At 36.5% G+C, this 22,274-nt stretch overlaps 1 protein-coding gene across 1 annotated transcript; it reads left to right on the top strand.

Annotated features, from left to right (window-relative positions):
- Window positions 1-18,759: 18,759 nt before the first annotated feature.
- LOC115992179 (tyrosine decarboxylase 1-like) lies at window positions 18,760-20,646 on the top strand. Its single transcript, XM_031116265.1, has one exon. The coding sequence runs from the start codon at window positions 18,887-18,889 to the stop codon at window positions 20,432-20,434; it is 1,548 nt and encodes a 515-aa protein (XP_030972125.1). The 5' UTR covers window positions 18,760-18,886; the 3' UTR covers window positions 20,435-20,646.
- Window positions 20,647-22,274: the final 1,628 nt, after the last annotated feature.

The following is a 22,274-nucleotide window of genomic DNA, read 5'->3' as shown; positions in this document are numbered from 1 at the left end:
TGTATCTTATACCTTAACCCTATTAAAAATTAACTTAACACTTATATCCTAGACTCACACACACACACTAACATGCATCTAGCACACAACATGACATCTTTCATCCCAAACAAACAAACTTATCTATCCACCAAACAAAAGAGAGCCAAACATACAAAAGAAACCCTAGCATTCATCTAAAGCGTGATAGCAAGCATATCATCAAAAGCAAGCAAATCATTTTATGAACAAGGCATTAACTTCATATCTCAAAGGAGGATTAAACAAAAAACATGTATGCTAATGTGAATGCATGACTTACCTTACTTACCAAGGAGCATCTCAGCATCTATGGCATCATGAATGGGCATGTGACTGCACGTTCATGGCATCAAAACAAAAGACAAACATAAAACCCTAATCTAGGCATGTGATAGCAAATAAGCATGTGAAAGAGGAAAACAAGAACCTATAGAAACTAAAACATAAAAAAAAAAAAAGGGCTAAACAAAACAAACATATGAAGGCAGAGACAAAACAAATAAACAAAAATTTAGGATTTTCGGGAAACGACATCATGCACGCTAGAACAGTCCTATGTGCACATAATCAAGCCTGCATGCGTAGGAAAGATTATGCGTATGTAGGTCCTTGCCCAGAAAACCTAAAAATGCAAAAACAGAGCATAACTTTAAAACGAAAATCTAACAACCTAACATGTATAAAACATGAAAAGAACTAAGAAACTAGCTTAAACAAACATACATAAACATAACTTCGTAGAAAACAAGATTAAAATGCAAAAAGAAAGTAGAAAAGTAAAAGAAATAAAGAGAAAGGATTAGACCCAATACCTTAAACAAAAGCTTCCAAGCTTGATTTTGATTGTTTCCTTCAGTCAAATCTATTCACAAACCAATAAGAAAGTGATTAGCAACGTTAAAATAAAGGGATGAGGGCCAGAAAAGGTCTCACTTAAATAAAATTGACTTGAGGGTGCTTTGTGAAAAACTCCCTTTTGATTCATGGGTTTCCAGTGAATCTTAGGTTTTTCCCATGGGATTTCTGTGTGTTTTGAAAAGGTACCATGTAAGGCTTTATATAGTTGAAAAATAGAGGTTTGGAATGGCTCCCAGATAATGTTGGATTCATTCCAAAAATAGAGGTTTGGAATTGCTTTTTTTATGTTTCTGGAACCCTTATTGCATATGTAGACTTGTGCATACATATGCATGTTTGTGCCTGCGTATGCAAACCGAGGGTTTTCTTTGGTCATTTTATTTCCAAAAATAGATTTTTACTCATTTAAAAGGTTATATTTTCCATTTTAACACACCTTAACTCAATTTAATATCTGATTGGGTTCTAAATTGGCCTTGGGTCTTAGATTTCGAGCATCATTAGGAAATAGGGGCTTGAGTCAAAAGGAGTACAAAATGCAATGTCTACAGATGTCCCTCTTTTGATTCGTGAGCTTCTCTAACAGAATCAAAATAATATGAGACAAAACATTCGGTTTTGACGTATGGCTTAGGCCCAACCCACTCACACAACACACATCACGCGTACATTGGGAGAGGTGCAACTCCAAAGTGCTGCGTGGGATTTGTATGTTCGAAGTCCCAACTGTTTTGTCACTGGGAAGTAAATGGAAAATGACTCACTATCTTAGAGTCACTTAAAAAGAAAAAATAAAATAAACAAGGGTTCTCTTACGAGCTAACCCAACAAACAACAAAAGGATATAGTTTCTATGGTGTCCATCTGGGGCTTTTGCCTCAAACTTTTCAGGTGAGGCTCTTGCCTTAGGTTGACCTTGGCCTTTTTCTCTATTACTATCTCTACCTTATTCCATTGTGCCTACATAATCAATTCTCAGAGGATATGTGCACGATTATTCTTGATTGTTGGATCCACTAAGAATGGTGGAAAAACACACTGAGGAGTAGGTGTGCACGGGGAGGAATCTTCTGCCTCTCATTACTTGCATGGGGATGAGAAACTCACTAAGGAGTAGTATGGATGTGTGATCTACTAGGGAAGAATCTTCTACTTCCTTCATAGTTTGCTGAGGACTTTGACGAAGAATCTTATACTTCCTCACTGGGGATTTTTTTGGTGTATGGGACTCATTGGGGAAGAATCTTTTACTTCCTTACTAGAGATACTTTGAGGAAAAATCTTCTACTTCCTCACTAGGGATTGCTTTAATGTGCTTAGGTTCATTAGGGAAGAATCTTCTACCTCCTCTGTGGGGATGGTGCTCGATACGCTTGAATTATTGAGGAAGAGTCTTTTGCTTCCTCTATGATGAGGTTTGATAGGTTTGGTCTATTTAAGGAAGAGTCTTTTGCTTCCTTATTGAGGATGATGTTTTATAGGTTTGATCAATTTGAGGAAGAATCTTCTGCTTCCTTACTGAGGATAGTGTTCTTGATATGCTTGATCTACTGGGGAAGAGTGTGCTTCCTTCATGGGGATGTTGTTTCGATGTGCTTGAACCACAGAAGATGATTCTTAATATGTTTGATCCACTGGGATGGTTTTTGATGTGCTTGATCGAGGGAAGAGTCTTCTACTTCCTTTACCACTCACTAGGGAGTCCTTTGATAACTTTGTGCTTTAATTGGGGTAATCTTGAGATGTCCTTCCTTTTTTTGAAAGGAATTTTTCTTTTTTTAATTGTTCATGGCTAAACTACACGTAGTTTAGTGGTGAAGCCTAAACTACACGTAGTTTAGCCATCAGTTGTGTTCTCACCTTTTCATTTTTCCCAATGGTTATCAACTGTTTCTTTTTTTTATTCTTCTTCATTCTCTTCATCTCCCTCACGTCTTCCTATTCTCCATAACTCTTTTTTTTTTTTCATTTTTTTTCTCTTTCTACAAAAACCTCCTCCTTTTTCTTTCTCTTACTTTCTAACTCTCTCATATTCTTAAACCCTCTCACTTTCTCATTTTCTCTCATTCTCTCATCATCTTCTCCAATGGCACCCAAGGCCAAGAAGTCCTCCTATGTCCTCTCTTCTAATGCATTCCATCTCACCCACTAGAGTGGGGCAATGAGGTTGATGGGGTCTCCACCATTGACATATCGGCTAGAGAATTACATCCCTATGGCTAAATCTGTAAGTTTTTAAACTCTTTCTCATTTTCATGTTCCTTTTTGGTCTTCTGTTTCAATATGTTTCTGGCCATATAAATGCTTGGGTGTTGTTGTGGGGTTGGTTTAGATGAAAACATGACATCTTAGGAGGGGTAGGAATATATTTACGATTAATTTTGGATCATGCATGCTTGAAAATATCAAAGAACTGCTTCTGTCTTTGGGCCTGCGTATGCAGCTTGAATTCATGCATACGCGGCTCTATTCTTGTGTACGTAGGTTTGTTCTTGGGGTTTTGCATACGTGGGAGTGGGTCTACGTATGCAGGGTCCTGTCTGTGTACGTGGGCTTTGACCTGCATACGTGAGAAGCCTAGCAAATGCCTTACTTTGCCCATTTTCACTTATTTTTCATCTGTTTCACTTCGATATGCAATCCTAACAAACCTTTTTGTCATTTTTGCACCCGAATATCACTGTATCCTTCTTTTTATCTTCATCCTTGAATCAAAATATCATTTTTCCTAAATTCTGCTTGAATAAGGAATCTAATGTCATCTCCTTCTTTTTTGTTTGCAGTTGTCATCCCCTTATGTTGGTAGGGGAAGTACCAACAAGGTGATGGAATGGTACAACCTTCTTGTCCCCAAAACCAAGGCCTACATCTGGGAGGCGGGCTTCAAGCCTATCATTGGTCTTCTTTCGAAAAAGTCTGTGAACGCTACCTTGGTGCAATGCCTCATTGAGAGATGACAAAGACTCCCTACGATTTCTACCACATGATTGGCCTTAGCTTCGAAGGGGCTATCGTCAATTTGGATGGTGTGTCAAGCATCCAGTTGGGTCTTGACATGTTGGGGAGGAAGTACTCCACTAAGACCATCCGCTATTTTGACTTGGTTTCAGATTACATGTTCCTTCCACAGAGGACCACGAAGGAGTGTATCCGTATGGCTAAGGCTTTCCTTCTTCACTTGTTGGGGGCCTATCTATTTGCCAATGGTGGGCAAACAGTGTCTTTGAGGTGGCTGACCCAATTTTAGGACTTGGAAGAGGCATAGAGGGCCAATTAGGGGCAGGCATGTCTTGCCTATCTTTACTCCACCCTCGACACTCTCAATCGAGGCACCTTGTGGCAGCTTGTGGGGTGTTGGAAGTTCCTTGAGGTTAGTTCTCTTGGCATTTCTTGCATTCTCATTTGTAGCTTGTAGTCTTGCAAAATGTATTATCTTGCAAACTGTCATCTTGCATCTAACTCGTGGCTTGCGCTTCTTTTTGCAGTGGTGGGTTGTTAGGTATGGCCTTATAACCCCAAGCACTGATCTAGTTTTGAAGGAGTTTCCTCGAGTGAGGGCCCATCTTGCTAGGTCAACTTCGGATGAGGTAATTTTAAGAGTTCTAATTGTTCATGCTTCTTCATGCATTTTTTTTAGAATACTCTTCTTCTAACTTTGTGCCATTATAGGTAAATTGGGCCCCATGGGTCGGCCCGCCCCTTGCTACTACTTGAGAGTTAGAGCCTACCACTTTCATTGCTTTGAAGATTACCCGACCTCTTGAAGGAGTGGGCTTAAGGGCGCCATATTTGGCGAATAGGGTGAGGTACCAGTTGGTGGGTAAGGATGACCCACAAATTTTGATGGACCCTTCTAAGTTCATACTTGCTCCACACTTCATGAGTGATGCTGAATACAACTCATAGGGGAGCAGCATTTCCTATGCTGAGCGACTTCGTGAGGGATTGGACTATAAGGAGTTCAACATCACTAGCCTCATGCCTTCCCTTACTGTTCAGGAATATGCTCAATCTCTTTTTCATTTTTGTTTGTCATGACTTGTAATGTGGGAAATTGTAACGAGGGGACCTATTATCGGTGAGCCCTGGCCTATCTTTTCCCTCCCAACACTCGAGCGATGAGTTCTTTTTTCCTTTTTTCCTTTCTCTTTTTGCCAAATTTCTCTTTTTGTTTCATTCAGCCCTTCCTTTTTTGAACTACAGCCCACTATCCAAGAACATAAAGAGTTGGTGTGGTTGGCTGGGAATCTCAAGTTAGAGGTGACCAACTACTCAAGGGAGCTGTACGGTCCTAGAGGAATGGCCCACCCAGGTGGTGGTGATGATGATGATGATGATAGTGGTGAGGAGGACTTAGAGGCGACTCCTAGCTATCAACTGAGGAAGAGGAGGCACAGTTGATTACTTGCAATCACAACACATATAAGCATACAACACATAGTTTTTTTTTTTTGTTGCTTTTAGTGTTTTTCTTTCCCTTTTAGCGACATTTGAATTTAGTTTGAGACAAAGGATTGTATTAAGAACATCTTTTTACATTTATGCTTTTATTTGGGAACTTAGCACTTAATTTACAAGATATATCATAAATTGTATGTTTCTATACAACTTTGCTTCTTTGATGTTTGCAATCTTGTGCTTGGAATATGTCTTGAATGATTCTTTTAGTCACAAGGGAACAAGGGCTTCTGCCAAGTGCCATGAGTATGTAGAGATGAGCCTGCAGGGTTGACTCTGCGTACGTGAGCCATGAATCAAAAAAACCCTAACCATCTTACTTAAGTATAAAAGTAGCCGTTTGAGTCTAAAACCCTCACCAATGTATTTCCAACCCAGAGAACACTTTTTTGAGGCCCCCCAATGGCAAAAAATTCTCCTTTTGATGTCTCCACTAGGAGTAGGAGATTCCATCGCTCCCTATTGTCTTTCTTGCAACTTTCCATACCATCAAATTAGGGTGGATAAGCCTCTTCTTCGTGCTGTTGCAACCTATTAGGTTCCTTCTAGCATGTATTCCATTTCAACATAATAGAACTATGCCCCACTATTGAGGAATTTTTTTGCTATCATGGGTGAACTGGAGATTGATGACCTTATCTTTCCTTCCATGGGTGGGGATCTTCCTTCCTTGCTGTGAATTGTGTTGGGCATCCCTGCTACCATGACAAATAGGTGGTGTGTCCTTGGCAAACTCAAGCTTATGCTAGTCCTTGATTATTTTTCCGGTTTGGCCCTTCTTGAGGGTGAGAGACCACAATTGTATTTCCTTCTTGCCTTTTACTTATGTTCCCTTGCAAGGTATTTCTTGGACCAAAAGTCGTATTGTGTGGATCTTTGAATGTGCATGATGGCTTACGAGCTAAGGAGAGGTAATTTGGTGGGCTTGATTTTGGTAGAAACCCTTAATGGTTTAGATGCCTTTCATAGGAAGGAAGTAAGCTTCTTTGCGGGAAGTCCTCTTCTTCGTCAGGTATAATCCTTAACTTTTTCCTAAGTTCTCAACCTAGCAGGATTCCTCTCATTTTTCATGGATTGCCTTTTAGTTTTCAACCTATTAAGACACCTTATATCATCTTTCATCCTTTAAAAAAAAAAAAAATCACATGCTCTCTCTCTCTCTCTCTCTCTCTCTCTCTCTCAAATATGGCTACAAGAGAGGCTTTGGTTGCTCTAACCTCCCACCGTTCCTTTCAGCACTTATCTCCCTAGGCACCTTAGGGACTGTCAGCTTCATCCGAATGACATGAGCTTTAAGGCGTACATGGAGCTTATGGGTCACCTCAAGGAGATCGTCATTCAATGGGTCGTGGAATGGTGGCATATCTCAAGCATGGTCCATAGTTGCTAAAAGGACCACTATGTGACTTTAGTTGGGCTTTGATGCTACTCTTACTACTCCACTTGTCATATCTCAAGGCAATTTAGAGAGCGCCAAGGAGCTCCTGATGATGAGGGTGCCTTCCACACCACGGTGTTTACCAATAGGATTTTGGGTAGGATTAGAGAGGCTTGGCCACGCCATAGGGTGACAAAAGGCATTATTCCTCCTCGACACATCTATCCCACTACGGGGTACAAGCAATGGTTGAAGGATGACATGAAGTGGATTCTGAAGGATAAGAAAGCTTACATGAAGACTTGCAGGAAAGCAAGGAGGACTGAGTGACCACCTTGAGGGGCCCCATATTTTACTTTGATTGGATCAAGGCTATAGTACCACCTTAATGCACCTCTTGTGAGTGAGAGGGGAAACGCATGCAAAGTTTTCTTCTTATCTAGCCCTTTCATTTCAGTAATGCTTAGGTATCTTCTTATGTATTGCTTTGGATCCCCAGTCCCATCAAACTTTTTCGCATCGGAGATCTTGAACTTGGGAGGCAATGCAATAGGAGCCCTTGAGCTTACTCCCCCCATGTTATAGAGGTAATCATCCATTCCCTGTACCTTACGGAAGGCAAGTTGCATCTTTTCCATCTTTTCCCTCATAGCCATAATTTCTGTGGTGAGCTTTTCAAATTGCTTGTTTCTTTCGTATTCCACTTTGTCTTTTTCATTCCATTCTTCATCTTCCTCCTCATCATCATGGATTTCCACATGTGGAGGCTTCTTGAGCTTAAAGTCTACCAACCTAGTATGACGCCCTCCCATTCTTTTAAGGCCCTTTCTGTGTTCATCCAAAGCCTTATGGATCTTTTGTGCCATTGGGTCTTCCATGGAGGTAGTCCTTGTTTCTTAGGGATTTTCATCTTGATTAAGCACCTTCCTTTTTCTCGAATCCAAATTGGAGTGGGGACATGTTTTCTTCACTTTGGCGGTGCAATGATGCCCGAAAAGAAGCCTCATTTTCATTAAGTTCATGTCCCAATTAAAGGTTCCTTTTAAACCTTAGATGTCCTTAGAAAATTCTTGAGTTCATTTTAATGAAGGCCCAATTACAATGTTTCTCCCTTCCCTCTCATGGATTTTTTGCCCCTTGTTTCATTGGGCTTTGGTTCATTTACAATAAAACTATCTTCTTACTCTCATGGGCTTTCATTAGAATGAACTTAGAAATATTCAACCCATTGTCTCAAACATGGGCTTACAATGTATTCATCACTTTTGGGCTTTTCATTTTTATTCATTATTTCATCATTTTCTCTCTCTCTTGAAATAGCCCTCTAGCTAGAATACATTGTAGCATTCCTCTCAATGTCTGAAATTCTCATCATTTTGGGCCTATGCATGCAATAAAGAGACCCAAGATTAGGAAGTTCCATTTTTGGTTTGAAAGATGTTGGATGCTAAGTCCATAGCATATTTGTTACCTTAGGTCCAAAGTCCTCTTTTTCAAAAGGGCTTTATCCTCTTAGGCCTATGATAATAATTAATCTATGGTTTATGAACCTTTTAAGTTAAGATATGCCTTAATTTGGATTTAGGGACAAGTCTTTTATATGTGAGAACTTCTTTTTCTTTTATCTCATAACATCTTAGGGTATACCATAACTTTAGGGTCATCCTTTCTATTTTTATAACTTTTGTTTGTCCTTTAGAATTAGGTGAACACATGGTATATGGTTGAACAAATAGGAGATATATAAAGGGCATCCTTTGTGATAGAGTCTAAGATCTCTCTAGTGTGGGTAGGCTCCCTAAGGCTAAAGGGATAGATAAGTAGTGTCGACGCCCGGCTTCGAAAAACAATGGCAGAAAACCGCCGATGTCATCATGGGCCTTCCTTTGACCACTCGTTGTGGCGACGCTACCATGCATGCTGGGGCTCGTTGGAGGCCCCCTCTTGAGTGAATGATGCTGCAAGTGTGTGCGTGTGTGGTATGTGGTGTGGTTTGCACAGGGCTTCGGGTGCTCTCTCTCTGGGTGAAGGAAGGTAGGTCTACCTTTGGTGTTATGGCAGGAATCTAGACCAACTTTTAAGGGATTACCAATGGTAAGTGGAGTCGCCACCAATCATTGGGTTTTTCTAAGGTGTGATTGGTCACCTGTTTTTAGTTGATTTTATTACCAATCCTAGGGTAAGAAAAATGGCATTTTTCCTAATCTAATTTGGTTGGCAAAAAATCTTGATTCTTAGGTTTGGAAGTTTGGTTATGTGTGGGTGATGTGCATGAAATATATACGATAAAGTACTCACATATCTACATATTTAACCTTACTTTTATGTTATTTTGTGACTAATTATATAATATCTTTGTGTTGTAGGTAACAAGGGCTTTACATGCAAAGTGGGGCTAGGCCAATTGAATCAAGCCAACTTACATCCAGCCAGGCATGAATTCAAGAAAAGACCAATCCAATTAAATTTAAGTCCAATTGGAGCAAGGAATCAAAGGAAATATGCACCAAATCCAAGTCCAATTCGGATTAGGATTCCAGACTGCACATCAGTTAGTATTTTTAGCATAACTTTCAGCTTAGATGTCCAATTGAGATGATTCAAGTTGGGCTGGAAAGTTAAATTAAAGGTATACAACTTTGTAGTTTAGAAAAAGTCCGAATTCTGAAATTAAGTGGGCCAAAATTGTCGGTTAAATAAAGCCTAAAAATTTGGAATTTTCTCCAAACGGGAATTCAACTTGTAATAGGATTCCTTGACCTATTTAAAAACTCTTTAGGGCAAAATTCAGAGGGGGCTGAGGCTAGTGCTAGGGCTGAGGGCTGAATGTATAGAGAGTGCGGCTACTTCTTTGCTTTTCTTCCATGACAGTTAGTTTTATTTTATTTGTCTAGTTTAATGTTTAGTATTTTATTTTTGTGTTTTAGTTCAATTACTATGAGTAGCTAAATTTATAATTAGGGTTGAGGATGAAACCTTGTTAACAATTATTAGTAATATTTATGTGATTTGATTTTTCCCACAATAATTGTTCTTTAATGATTTAAATTGTTTTTACTTCATATCAATTGACTAAGATGAGATTCTAGATATGAGTTCAATCATGTTTTTCTCATGATTTAGGATTTTTCTTAATTAGTTGAATGCTTGGTTTATTAATTCTTGATTATAAAATTGGATATCACTTGTGATTTGTCTGTCAATGGATACAATTTATGATTTGATTTTTAGAATTGGATATATCTTGTGATTTGTTTGGCTATGGATACAATTGATGATTTGATTTTATACTTAAGAAGCGAAGAAGAACATGCTTTTGATTTTTAAAATAAGGATTTTAATGATGATATTTTCCATGATATCAAAATTGATTTCTAGATTATCATGCAGTGGTTGGGAAAAATTAATGATCATAAATATATGCTAATATGACTTACAAGGTGGATTCCAAAACCTTAATGCTTTTTTCTTGATTGTTTACATCTTTTTATTGCTTTATATCTTTTGCTTAGTTTAACTATTTACTTAATTTTATTATTTGCTTAGTTTATTTAATTGCAAACAACCAATTTTTATTAAACTAGATTAGGATTAATTTGGTTAAGGTTTAATTAATTTTCCTACGTTCATACAAGTCTCTGTGGGTTCGACCTCGTTCTTGTCCAACTATACTTTGGTATGGTTCGTACACTTGCGAGTATTTTAAAATTTCACAACAATGGGGAAGGTATTAGGCACCCCACAATGCTTGTTCAAGGACAATCATTTGTTTTAATAAAACCTTAACTTTTGAAGATTGGCAATAAAAACATGATTTTGGCATTGGCTTTCGGGGCTTTGCATGCATGGGGGCTTTGAGGTTTGGCTTTTGAATGGGTGTGGTCCAAATCTATGCTTTCCTAAGGCATTCGAGTAAAGTACTAGATTTCCATCGTGAAAATCCGGTGACGTGTCACCTTACTTTCGCGGTGGAAATCGGGCATCGCTATGCCTTAGGTGACATGGACTGTGACAATCACATCGATAGGGGGCGAGTAGGTATATATATATACATACATCATGCAAAATGCTATCACATAGAGTAGGAAAGTAAATGCCTACATCCCTAGAGTATGGCCTAAAATATAGGTGCAGGAAAGTACACAGGGGTCGCCATACTCTAGAGATGAGGACGAATGGTACATGGCATGATATACCTAATACAACCCATCTAAGAGAGAAAAGAGGGAGGAAGGAAGGAGGTTTAAAAGAGTACATAACCAAAAAGGAAAGGCTAAACACCTAAATCTACTGAACATGTTGTTTGGCTTATTTCTACATGCTTGCCTCTGTGCCCTTTTTCCTTGCACTTGGGTGACTATGCCCTAGCTCCAAGCGTCCTCACTCCATGTGTGTACATGCAAAGGGAAAGACAAGAAACCAGCAGAAAAGAGATGGAAGGAAAAGATGCAAAGTGCATATGAAAAGGCATAAATGGGATAAACAAGATAGGCATGGTAAGCAAAGAAGCCAGAAAGCAAGCAAACAAACAAAAAGGCAAACAAGAGAAAAAGCAAACAAAAGGTGGTGTCCACGGGGGACAAATTTAGGTTTGGATCAGATGTCCATGACTTCATTTTGTTAAAGCATGGATGACACACTGGCAAGCAAGACTCAAGCATGGACATATGAGCAAGCATGTGAAGATGCATAGAAAGCCAACGGGTGGCGTGAACAAGCATTGTAGAAAAGGGAGGGGTAAGCACAGAGCGATTGTCATCATAGTGCTGCATCCTAAATGGTTACATCCGAATAAGGCCTCATGGGCATTGAGTGTAACCACACAACCACAAACCCGTTAATGGCGTCAAGCGTGGCAAAGCCTAGAACAAGAAAGGCTATCACAAGCATAAAGCATAGAAGCAAGCTAGCATAGACATGCAAATAAGGATGATCCAAACCCTTTGATGAGGGCCAAGGTGTACGGACAGTGACAAAGACCATAGGGTCTAGATCTGGTCCAAACCAATAGGACAAAACACAAGAAAGAAAGACAAAGTGACAAAAGGGCTACAATAGCACATGGCATGACAAACATAGCCTGGATCTAGGCGCACAAACATGGCATGGAGCACACAAGCACATGGAAGATAGTATAAAGCATGTAAAGAACATAGATACAAGCACACAAGCATGTGGAAACATAGATCTAGACATATAGGCATAGAAACATGCATGTAAACATGTAGAAACTTAAAACATAACCATGGAAGAACATGGATTCAAGCATATAAGCATGTGAAGGCATGGATCTAAACATATAACATGGAAATAAACACATGAAACACATAGATCAAAGCAAGGCATGGCCAACAACATCATAAAAGCATATGTGCATGTAACCCTAACGTCAACCTAGAATAAAAAGAGGCACAAAACATATCAAAACATGGAATAAATCCCAAAGCATGTAAGGATGTAGATCTAAGCATGAAACATGGCAAAAGAATAAAAGCAAAGAAATTTAAGCTAGAAACACCAATAAAGCAAGAAACATGCTAGAGAAAGCAATAAATCATGTTATCAAGGCATAAAAGAGAAAAATGAATGCTATAAAAAGATTTAGAAGGTTAGGGGTATGGATGGTAGCTAAAAAGCTACATCCACACCCTTAAACCCCAAATCCAAAGTGTAGAACCAAGGAAAAGAAGATTGGGTGTAAGAACAATACCTTGTGTTTTCGGTGAAGAGAGAAGAATCAAGAAGCTTAGATGTGTTTTTGGGTGTTTTTTTGTGTTTTTTTTTTCTTTTTTTTTTGGGTTTGGAAGGGGGAAAAATGTATAAAAACCAAGCAGAGACAAAAACTCAAAAAAATCTGATCCTTTCTAGTTTGAAGGGAGCCTTAGGCTTTTTATAAACCTGGCACAAATTTCGAAGCGGCGGCCAAAAGGCCTCAGATGGGTTTGACCTTGACATGTCTCGAAAGGTCCTGAATTCTTGTTTCTAAAAAGGTATGGATCTTGAAACTCCAATGGTCGGATTGAAAGTTATGGCTCTCGAAAGTTAGTGGTGCATCGATCGGTGCATTATCTCGGTTTTTGTGACATCTCGACCATTCTAACTTCGATTTCAACCCATGACCCGTCATTGGAATGAGAATTTAATAATCTTCACAATGGCATTGGTTTCAACCCGTTTTAACAACCGGATCAAAATTAGGGTTTTTGGGCCCACTCGGGATTGACTTCGGGTCAAACTTGGTCGAAGTTGTTAAAAATATCTGAGAAGCTTGGGTTTAATGTAAAATTATGAAAAATGTTGTTTTGTGAGGGTTTTGACCTCATTTGACCTTCAGTTAAACCTAGGGTTGACTAGGGGCATTTTGGTCATTTTAGCTGAAAGAGGCATCTCGGGTGCTCTGATGCCCGAACGAGTTATGCTACATCATTCTGTATGTTCTCACGGTCCCATGGAGAGAAAATAATATTTTGGAATTTTTCAGGGTCCGCCACGCAAATCAAGGGCAGATAAAATACGATATTAACAAGTAGGTCACTCATAACTAGGTGGGCTATGATTCTAACCGAAGGCCTAAATGGACCCTATAATGGATTGTAGTAAACCTTTAATGTACTGAAAACCTATTATAGGAGATGGCACCGATTGTGAGTTTTGGTGGGATGAAATTTGGAAAATTTGGGCCCAAATGAAGCCTTCCATCTTCTCACTCATCACCAAATGCGGTTAAGGGACAAAAGAGAACAAGTGATGTGTGTGCAAACAGGTATTGAAATAATTCTTGTTAAGGTTAAGAAACAGGACACATAGGAATTAAAATCACAAGCCCTAGTGTAGTCACCACTATGGACACAAGGGGTCGTTTTGGAGTAGCAACCTAGTTTTTACAATGATTTAAGCACCATATATATATAGCATCCCTTCAGGGAATGACCTTTTAATCTTACTAGCAAAGATATGGGATTGGAGTTTAGGTACGCTTTTGGAAAGGTGTTAGGCACCCAAGATCGCCTAACCCTAAAGTTAGCCTCCCATCATTGTATCTGTAATACCCGGAAAAAATAAAATAAAATAAAATAAAAGGAGGGGTATTTAAGTAAATTTGTTATGGGGTCAACTTTTATAATTAATATTACTAAGGGGTTTTTAAAAAATAAGGTTGAAACCCTAGTTTATATAGTCTAATTTTAAGTCAGTGTATACTGACAGATGTTTTGAGAAAGGGGACTACCCAAAATACTAAAGTAGAGAAGATTTGACTGCACAATAGAGGTAAGAGCTTAAGAATTTCTTTCTTGTCAAATCTAAGTTTTATTTAGAATTAGAGTATTTTTTTTTTTTATGTGGGTATTTTGGCTAATAGTTAGACTATATAAAAAAAATAAATAAAAAATAAAAAAAATCCAATGAAATATGATGATGTAGGCGAAGAAGGAATTAGATTTATTTTTCCCTCCCGGTGTTGCGGTAACTGGAAGTGTTGCACAGGTTTACCGAATTGAATTTTGGGGAATAGCAAAAAGTTTTTGTGTTGGTCGGTAGTGTGATAAATTATGGAGGTAAAATATATGTCTAATAGTATTTTTTTTTTCTGTAAAAGCGTGTCAGGAGCTTGACTGGTTTGATATAGTGCTTTTCTTAGTTTTGTCCTCATGCCAAAAGAGAACTATGGTCGGCGGCACTAGCAGGAAAGGGAAAAAAAATTAATACATTTATATATGTATATATGTTAAACGAAATTACCACATTGAGAAAGCCAAGCTAGCTCCTTTTCTTTATTGTTATTATTATTATTACTATATTGTTTATTTGATTGGTTGAGGCGTAAAGGGGAAGCAGCAGGTTTGACTAAGTGATTACATATATATATATATATATATATATATCAACTCATGAATATAATAATGGGTGATCTACTTTTAGGCCTATAGATATGGTGTAACTATAGACTTGATTCCTAGGAACTATTAGTGGCAGAAAATAGAGAGAGCAAAAATATTGTAAAGTTACGTTGGATATTGGTGTGAGTGAATAGTGGGAAATTATTGGTTACTTTGAATAGTCTTTAATCCGACTGGATACCGTTATAAGTTTTCTTGAATTATTTGATTATTGAGTATAGTGTTTGAAAATTGTTCTAGGTGATATCTAAAGATTTTAAGGGAACTGTTAAGGAAAAGTTTCTTTTGGAATAGCATTTGGAGGTAAGTAACCTTATCCTAATGGGTTTTATTTTGCGTATTTTAACTACTGAAAATTGTTCACAGTTGTTGCTATTTATTTCTATTGTATTATTGATTTCAAGTAAAGAATAGAGAAATTTCACAAATAAATATGAGCATTGAATATATGATTTATTTATTTAATTATTCCTTTAACTATATTGATTTAAAGTACAAAATATGGAAATATCACAAGTATATTTGAATACTGAAAATATGATTATATATGATTATGGACAAATTGACTATGAATTGATTTTGATACCTAAACCAATTGGGGTTGTTCATTGGTATTCTGATACCCAACCAGTGGGGGTCATTCATTGGTATTCTGATACCCAAACCAGTGGGGTTATTCATTGGTACTCTGATACCTAGCCAATGGGGGTTATTCATTGGTATTTTGATACCTAGCCAATGGAGGTTATTCATTGGTACTTTGATACCCAAACCAATGGGGGTTATTCATTGGTACTCTGATACCCAGTCAATGGGGGTTATTCATTGGTATTCTGATACCCAAACCAATGGGGGTTATTCATTGGTACTCTGATACCCAGTCACGGGGATATAGTGTGACTATAGTCATAAGATTGTTAAGAATATGAATTACGTTTGAGTACTTGAGGCTCTTGTGGTCAGTGAATATCTCACACTGTTCTCCATACAAATAGTGCCTCCAAATTTTTAGAGCAAAAACCACCGCAGCTAACTCCAAGTCATGTGTGGGATAATTTTGCTCATAAGGTGGGGGAGATTGTGATACCCCAATTTGATTGAATGTGTGATGTGTATGGGTGTGTGATGAGTCCCACATCGGGTATTTACTAGGTAGATCTGGGCTTTATTAACAACTGCAAGGAGCCTCAATTGTGACTAGTCCTTTTGAGGGCAGATGTGGCTATAACTTTTCCTTGGATCGTTACATATGGTATCAGAGTTGGTCCGGTAATCTCATGTGGGCTCAGAGACACTACCCCACAAAGTGGGCCCTAACGAGGACGTTAGGGATTTAAGTGGGGGAAATTGTGATACCCCAATTTGATTGATTGTGTGATATGTGTGGGTGTGTGGTGAGTCCCACATCGGGTATTTACTAGGTAGATCTGGGCTTTATTAACAACTGTAAGGAGCCTCAATTGTGACTAGTCCTTTTGAGGTATAGCGCAGATGTGGCTAGCGTTTTTCCTTGGGTCGTTACAGTATCTTATACCTTAACCCTATTAAAAATTAACTCAGCACTTATATCCTAAACTCACACACACACACTAACATGCATCTAGCATACAACATGACATCTTTCATCCCAAGCAAACACACTTATCTATCCACCAAACAAAAGACAGTCAAACATACAAAAGAAACCTTATCATTCATCTAAAGCAAGGCAACAAGCATATCATCAAAATCAAGCAAATCATTTTATGAACAAGGCATTAACTTCATATCTCAAAGGAGGATTAAACAAACAAAATGCGTGCTTTTGTGAATTCATGACTTACCCTACTCAACACCTATGGCATCATGAATGGGCATGTGAATGCATGTTCATGGCATCAAAATAGAAGACGAACATAAAACCCTAATCTAAGCATGTGATAGCAAACAATCATGTGAAAGAGTTAAACAAGAACCTATAGAACTTAAAACATATAAAAAAAAAAAAAAAAAAAAAGAGTCAAACAGAAGAAACATATGAAGGCAGAGACAAAACAAACAAACAAAAATTTATGGTTTTTGGGCAATGGCATCACACATGCTAGAACAGGTATGCGTTCGTATAATCAAGCCTGCATGTGCGTGAAATAACTATTCTAATAACTTTTATTTTCCCAAATTGCTCAAGTGACATGTTGTAATTGGTGTATAACAAAAAGAAATGTTAGCAACAAAATCATGTAAAATTAATGTTTCACCAATAACAACTTACTACCTCAACAATGTTAGGAATATAATTCTTTTCACAATTTGATGAGATGATAAATTGAGTAAATTGTTTAAAAAGTTATATGCCTAAAAGTGATCATCATATATAATATTATATAAAATTTTTATTAACTTCTGAGTAAACCAAACTACATTCTAGATTTAAGAAGAAAACGAAATATTATTATTATTCGATATTTTTAATATAATAATTTTATGATGGAATGATAAAAACCACCTGACACATTGCTATTAATTAAAATTTTGATAATATGTAGTGGTAACTTTAACGAGTATTAAATAAAAGATCAACAATAATTAATAATAAATGTAATTTTAAGAAAAAATTTATAAAATCCACAAATGTGCAAATCATAAACAAGTGAAAAGAAAGTCATTTTGCATGCGAGTGTTTATTATTATTATTATTTCAAATTCGATAATTACAAAGGATAATGAAAAATTTGAACTCTAAATTTTTTTTTTAGAAACATTATGAATTGTCACTCAATCGAGCTATAAGGAATACTTGCATAGATTACATGGACTTTTTCTCCTTTGGATTTGGGAAAAATTCCCCTCCCTCCTCTCAAATGTTACACTATAAAGTGATAAATCAATGTTTTTACAAATTATATATTGTGTAATGAGTGTTACAGCTGTCACTTATTGCTCGTAGATTACCAGGATGAAATGACAATGAGATAAAGAATTATTGGAACACCATTTTAAGCAAGAGGGTGCAAGGTGACAAGATTCATGAACAAGGTAGTAGAATAGTAAAAACCATTGGAAGGATAAGAAAGTTGACATTAGACTCTTATGTAGGAATAAAATCAGTAGCTCACCCTGTGATTCGACCAAAAACAGTGCGGTGCACATAGGCTATCCCCCCATGACTTCTTAGTTAACCGGGTTGGACAATACATTCTGGTTCAGATTTTAAAACTTTAGATTAAAGTGGATCTTTATTTTTATTATTATTATTATTATTATTTTCCTTTTGAAGCTTTAAATAGCACTACTAAAGTATCTGTATTTCTGTGTATAAATTTTTAAAAGTATTGTTTTTAAACATTATATATTAATATATAAATATTTGTAATATTGTAATATTTTTTATATATTACTAAAAAGGAGTATAAAACTTACCTAAAAAATTAAAAACAAATTTACAATTATATATATATATATATATATATAATTTATATGCAACAGTAATTTCGAAATGGTTTGAAAGGTACTAGTACCGAAATATTCTCTTCTATAATCAAACCGAATGATTACTGAAACATTATTCCTAACTTTACTAGGAATTAACCTGATCACATGGGCTGCTTCAAAAAAAAAAAATAAAAAAAAAACTTATCACATGGGCCTATCAAAAAACACAAAAAAACATGATCCATGGGTTTTAAATCAAATTGCACTAGCAAATTGCACCAGCATCTGTAATAAATATCACATGATTCACAATGGCGGCGTTACTTGTAACTCACATGCTCACAGAACTGTCTTAACTTGCCAAAAATTGTATATATATAATTACAAAAAAAAAATGTATATATATTAAATTAACCTGTTTGGACCACCTTAATAAAAATATTGACTACCCTAACTTGAAAATGATAAGAATTTTGGTTCAATAAAAATAGGAATGGTGTTACATTCATAATATTTTTACAATAATTTCATAATAAATGTTATATATTAAGCAGAAAGCGGTTATTAATTTTAATTTTGAATCAATATTGACATCAGTTTTCAACCTACTAATCACAAATTATTGCATAAGATTAACCCACTAATGAGACGATGGTGGTCTATTCAAAGAAAATCACGTGAATTTTATTCCTCACGTAGCTTCATGACATCTATATAAACTTTCCATTCCCTCCATTTTATCTCATCAGCTACAAGATAGTCTCTAGTTTCTCCTTCACTTTTTCCTTTCCACAATTATAACCCTTCCACCAGAAAACCAAAGAATCCTGAACCATTTCTTTTCCCCATAGTACATATATATATGGGTAGCGTCAACTCTGACCGTATGCCCGACCATAATTCTTCCCATAACATTAACCCATTGGACCACGAGGAATTCAGACAGCAAGGCCATATGATCATAGACTTCCTTGCTGATTATTATCGCGATGTAGAAAAATACCCGGTTCTAAGCCAAGTCAAACCAGGATATCTACAAAAATGCCTGCCAGAGTCCACCCCACATAATCCAGAACCCATTGAAACTATTCTTGAGGATGTAAAAAAGCACATAGTTCCTGGTTTAACACATTGGCAAAGCCCTAACTTCTTTGCTTACTTCCAATGCACTAGTAGCATTGCAGGGTTTCTAGGCGAGATGCTTAGCACCGGCTTCAATGTGGTCGGATTCAGTTGGATTGCATCACCAGCAGCTACTGAACTAGAGACAATAGTCGTGGATTGGCTTGGAGAGATGCTTGAGCTGCCAAAGTCTTTCCTTTTCTCTGGCAAAGGCGGGGGTGTGCTACAAGGGACTACTTGTGAGGCCGTTTTGTGCACAATTGTCGCTGCAAGGGATCAAATGCTAAGCCAAATTGGGAAAGAGAACCTCATAAAGTTGGTGGTTTATGCTTCTGACCAGACACATAGTGCAATCCAAAAAGCAGCAAAAATAGCAGGGATCCATCCAATGAATTTCAGAGCCATCAAGACTTCTAAGTTAACATCTTATGCACTATCACCTGACTCACTACGAGCCCAAATTCGCAAAGATGTGGAAGCAGGCCTAGTTCCATTGTTTTTATGTGCCACCGTGGGAACAACTCCAACGGCTGCCATTGATCCACTAGATAAGTTATGTGCTGTGGCAAAAGAATATGGAATGTGGGTTCATGTCGATGCTGCTTATGCCGGAAGCGCTTGTATTTGTCCTGAGTTTCGGCCCTTCATCCATGGTGTTGAGGGTGCAAACTCATTTAGTCTTAATGCACACAAGTGGTTCTTAACCACTTTGGATTGCTGTTGCCTTTGGGTAAAAGATCCTAGTGCCTTGATAAAGTCACTCTCAACCAACCCTGAGTACTTGAGGAATAAAGCCACGGATTCAAAGCAAGTGGTGGACTATAAAGACTGGCAGATAACCTTAAGCCGAAGATTTCGTTCCTTGAAATTATGGTTTGTGCTTAGAAGCTATGGTGTACATAACCTTAGGAGCTTCATGAGAAACCATGTGAAAATGGCCAAACTTTTTGAAGGGCTTGTAGCTAAGGATAAAAGGTTTGAAATTGTGGTCCCTACAAATTTTGCCATGGTTTGTTTCAGGATTTTGCCATCAGCACTAAGTGAGACAGTATACAAAAATGGTAAGCTTGGCATGGTAAGCGAGGAAGATGCGAATGAGGCAAACCGCAAATTGTTGGAGTCCATTAACATGTCGGGCTGTGTCTTCATGACTCATGCTGTGGTCGAGGGAGTATACGTGATACGATTTGCCGTTGGTGCAACTCTAGTTGAGGAACGACACGTTATCACGGCTTGGAAAGTGGTGCAGGAGCATGCAAATGCCATACTAAGCACTTATGAACCATGAGCTCTTCTTGTGTAAGCCTAGCTAGGCTGAATCTTCTTTGCAAGCAGCAAGTAATTTTTTTTTCGTACAATAAATGAGGGTAAGAATTTGAAATTTAGTTCTTCCCAAGAGAAGAATCAATCCCCTCCACCATTTGTTAAAATATTACCGATGTAATTTTGAATTTAAAAATAAAGCATGAATTTGCTAAGTGTGTTTGCAGAAAGATTATAAACTAGCTTTTATATATATATATATATATATATATATATATAAATAAAGAAACCATTACTTCAAATATTGTCTATTTAAAAAATATATATTTTTACAAGTATTTTTTTATATCTTTTTATCTAAAAAATATATCATTTTTTTATGTTTGATTAATATTTTTTTTAAGGTGAATCATGTTCTTCTAACTTCCATTATAGTGTATTATATTTGCTTAATATACAACTAAATTTCATAAGTTTCAAATTTATCATTCAAATTTATCATCTCTTAAGGAATAAGGAAATTATCATAATAATCAAAACTCATTACAAAATTATAATGTTATCTTAGCCAAATTTAAAATGAAACTATAGGAATAAATAATAGACTTTATAATAATTTATTACTCAAACAAGGTAGACATATTCAAATTTCTGTTTCCAAAAAAACTAAGTATTAACCCAAACTAAAATTCAACCAAACCTATAGAAGGGAAATAGAAGACTTTCTGATGGGATATTATAAATTAAAAAATAATAATAATAACACAATACCAAAAAACATATTAAAAAAATAAAAACTATTAACCTTAATTAGAGTTATAAGAAAAAACAAAAATTCACCAAAAGAAAGTAGAGAGAGAGAGGGAAAGTACTCACAATTTTGTGTGGAAAAAATATGGATTGAATGGAAAAAAGATATTAGATTTATACAAAATAAAATGGGTAGAAAAATAGTCAAAATATAAAAAAGAGGAAGGAAGTATAATAGTAAAGTAGTTGGGAAATAAAGAGGCAAAAAGGAAAGGGAAAGGAAGAAGGCGTAATAGTAGATATGTGAACTAATAGGGAAAAGAAGAGTTTTTTTTTTTTTTTTTGAAAATAGGGAGCAGAAAAGTTTAAATAGAGAAAAGAAAATATAAAAAATAAATGAATGATATGGCTGCTGATATGGTTCAATAGGAGCATAGCAACAATAAATATTACGTTTCATTTTTTAGTAATATATAGATATAGATGCTAACTTTTAGGCTTTTTGTCCCATATTATACAAATAATCTATCGAAAATAAACAATTCACAAACGGAGTTCCATTTGAGAACAACTATCTAAAACCTTTTGCTGAAATTTTTTTCCCAAAAGTACTGTAAATAAAATCTAAAAACTAATTAAAATAAATTATTTTTATTTTTAATGAAAATAATATAGAAAAAAAGAAAAAGAAAATCGCAATAATTAAAAAGTAACTAACATATGTGCAAAAACTAGTACAACAAGCAATCAGCTTTTCCTTAATTTTTAAACAAAAGGTTATAGTGAGACCCCTAATGCGCCAAGCTGGTTGACTAATTAAACTCAGCTAAGCCAAAAACACCTTCTTTGAGGGACCGTAGTTTTAAAAAGCTATTTAAGTGCATACCGAACACACCCTTACAGTCTTGCAAAATCTTTTTGTTTTCTCTTTTTGTTTTTTGTCTTAGTTTTTATTTTTTAATTAATAAAACTAGAATTTTTAGAAAATAAATTAGCTTTTAAACTATTATTACAAAGCTAAATTTTACGGAGCTATCTTCGATGATCCGTAACACAGAAGCCTAGTAAATGACGTCTATGACAGAGCAGATCCGCCTCCCCCAAGTAATACCAAT

The sequence above is a fragment of the Quercus lobata genome, chromosome 5 (genome assembly GCF_001633185.2).
Source record: "Quercus lobata isolate SW786 chromosome 5, ValleyOak3.0 Primary Assembly, whole genome shotgun sequence".
NCBI lineage: Eukaryota > Viridiplantae > Streptophyta > Magnoliopsida > Fagales > Fagaceae > Quercus > Quercus lobata.
This window is presented reverse-complemented; position numbering and strand designations above follow the sequence as displayed.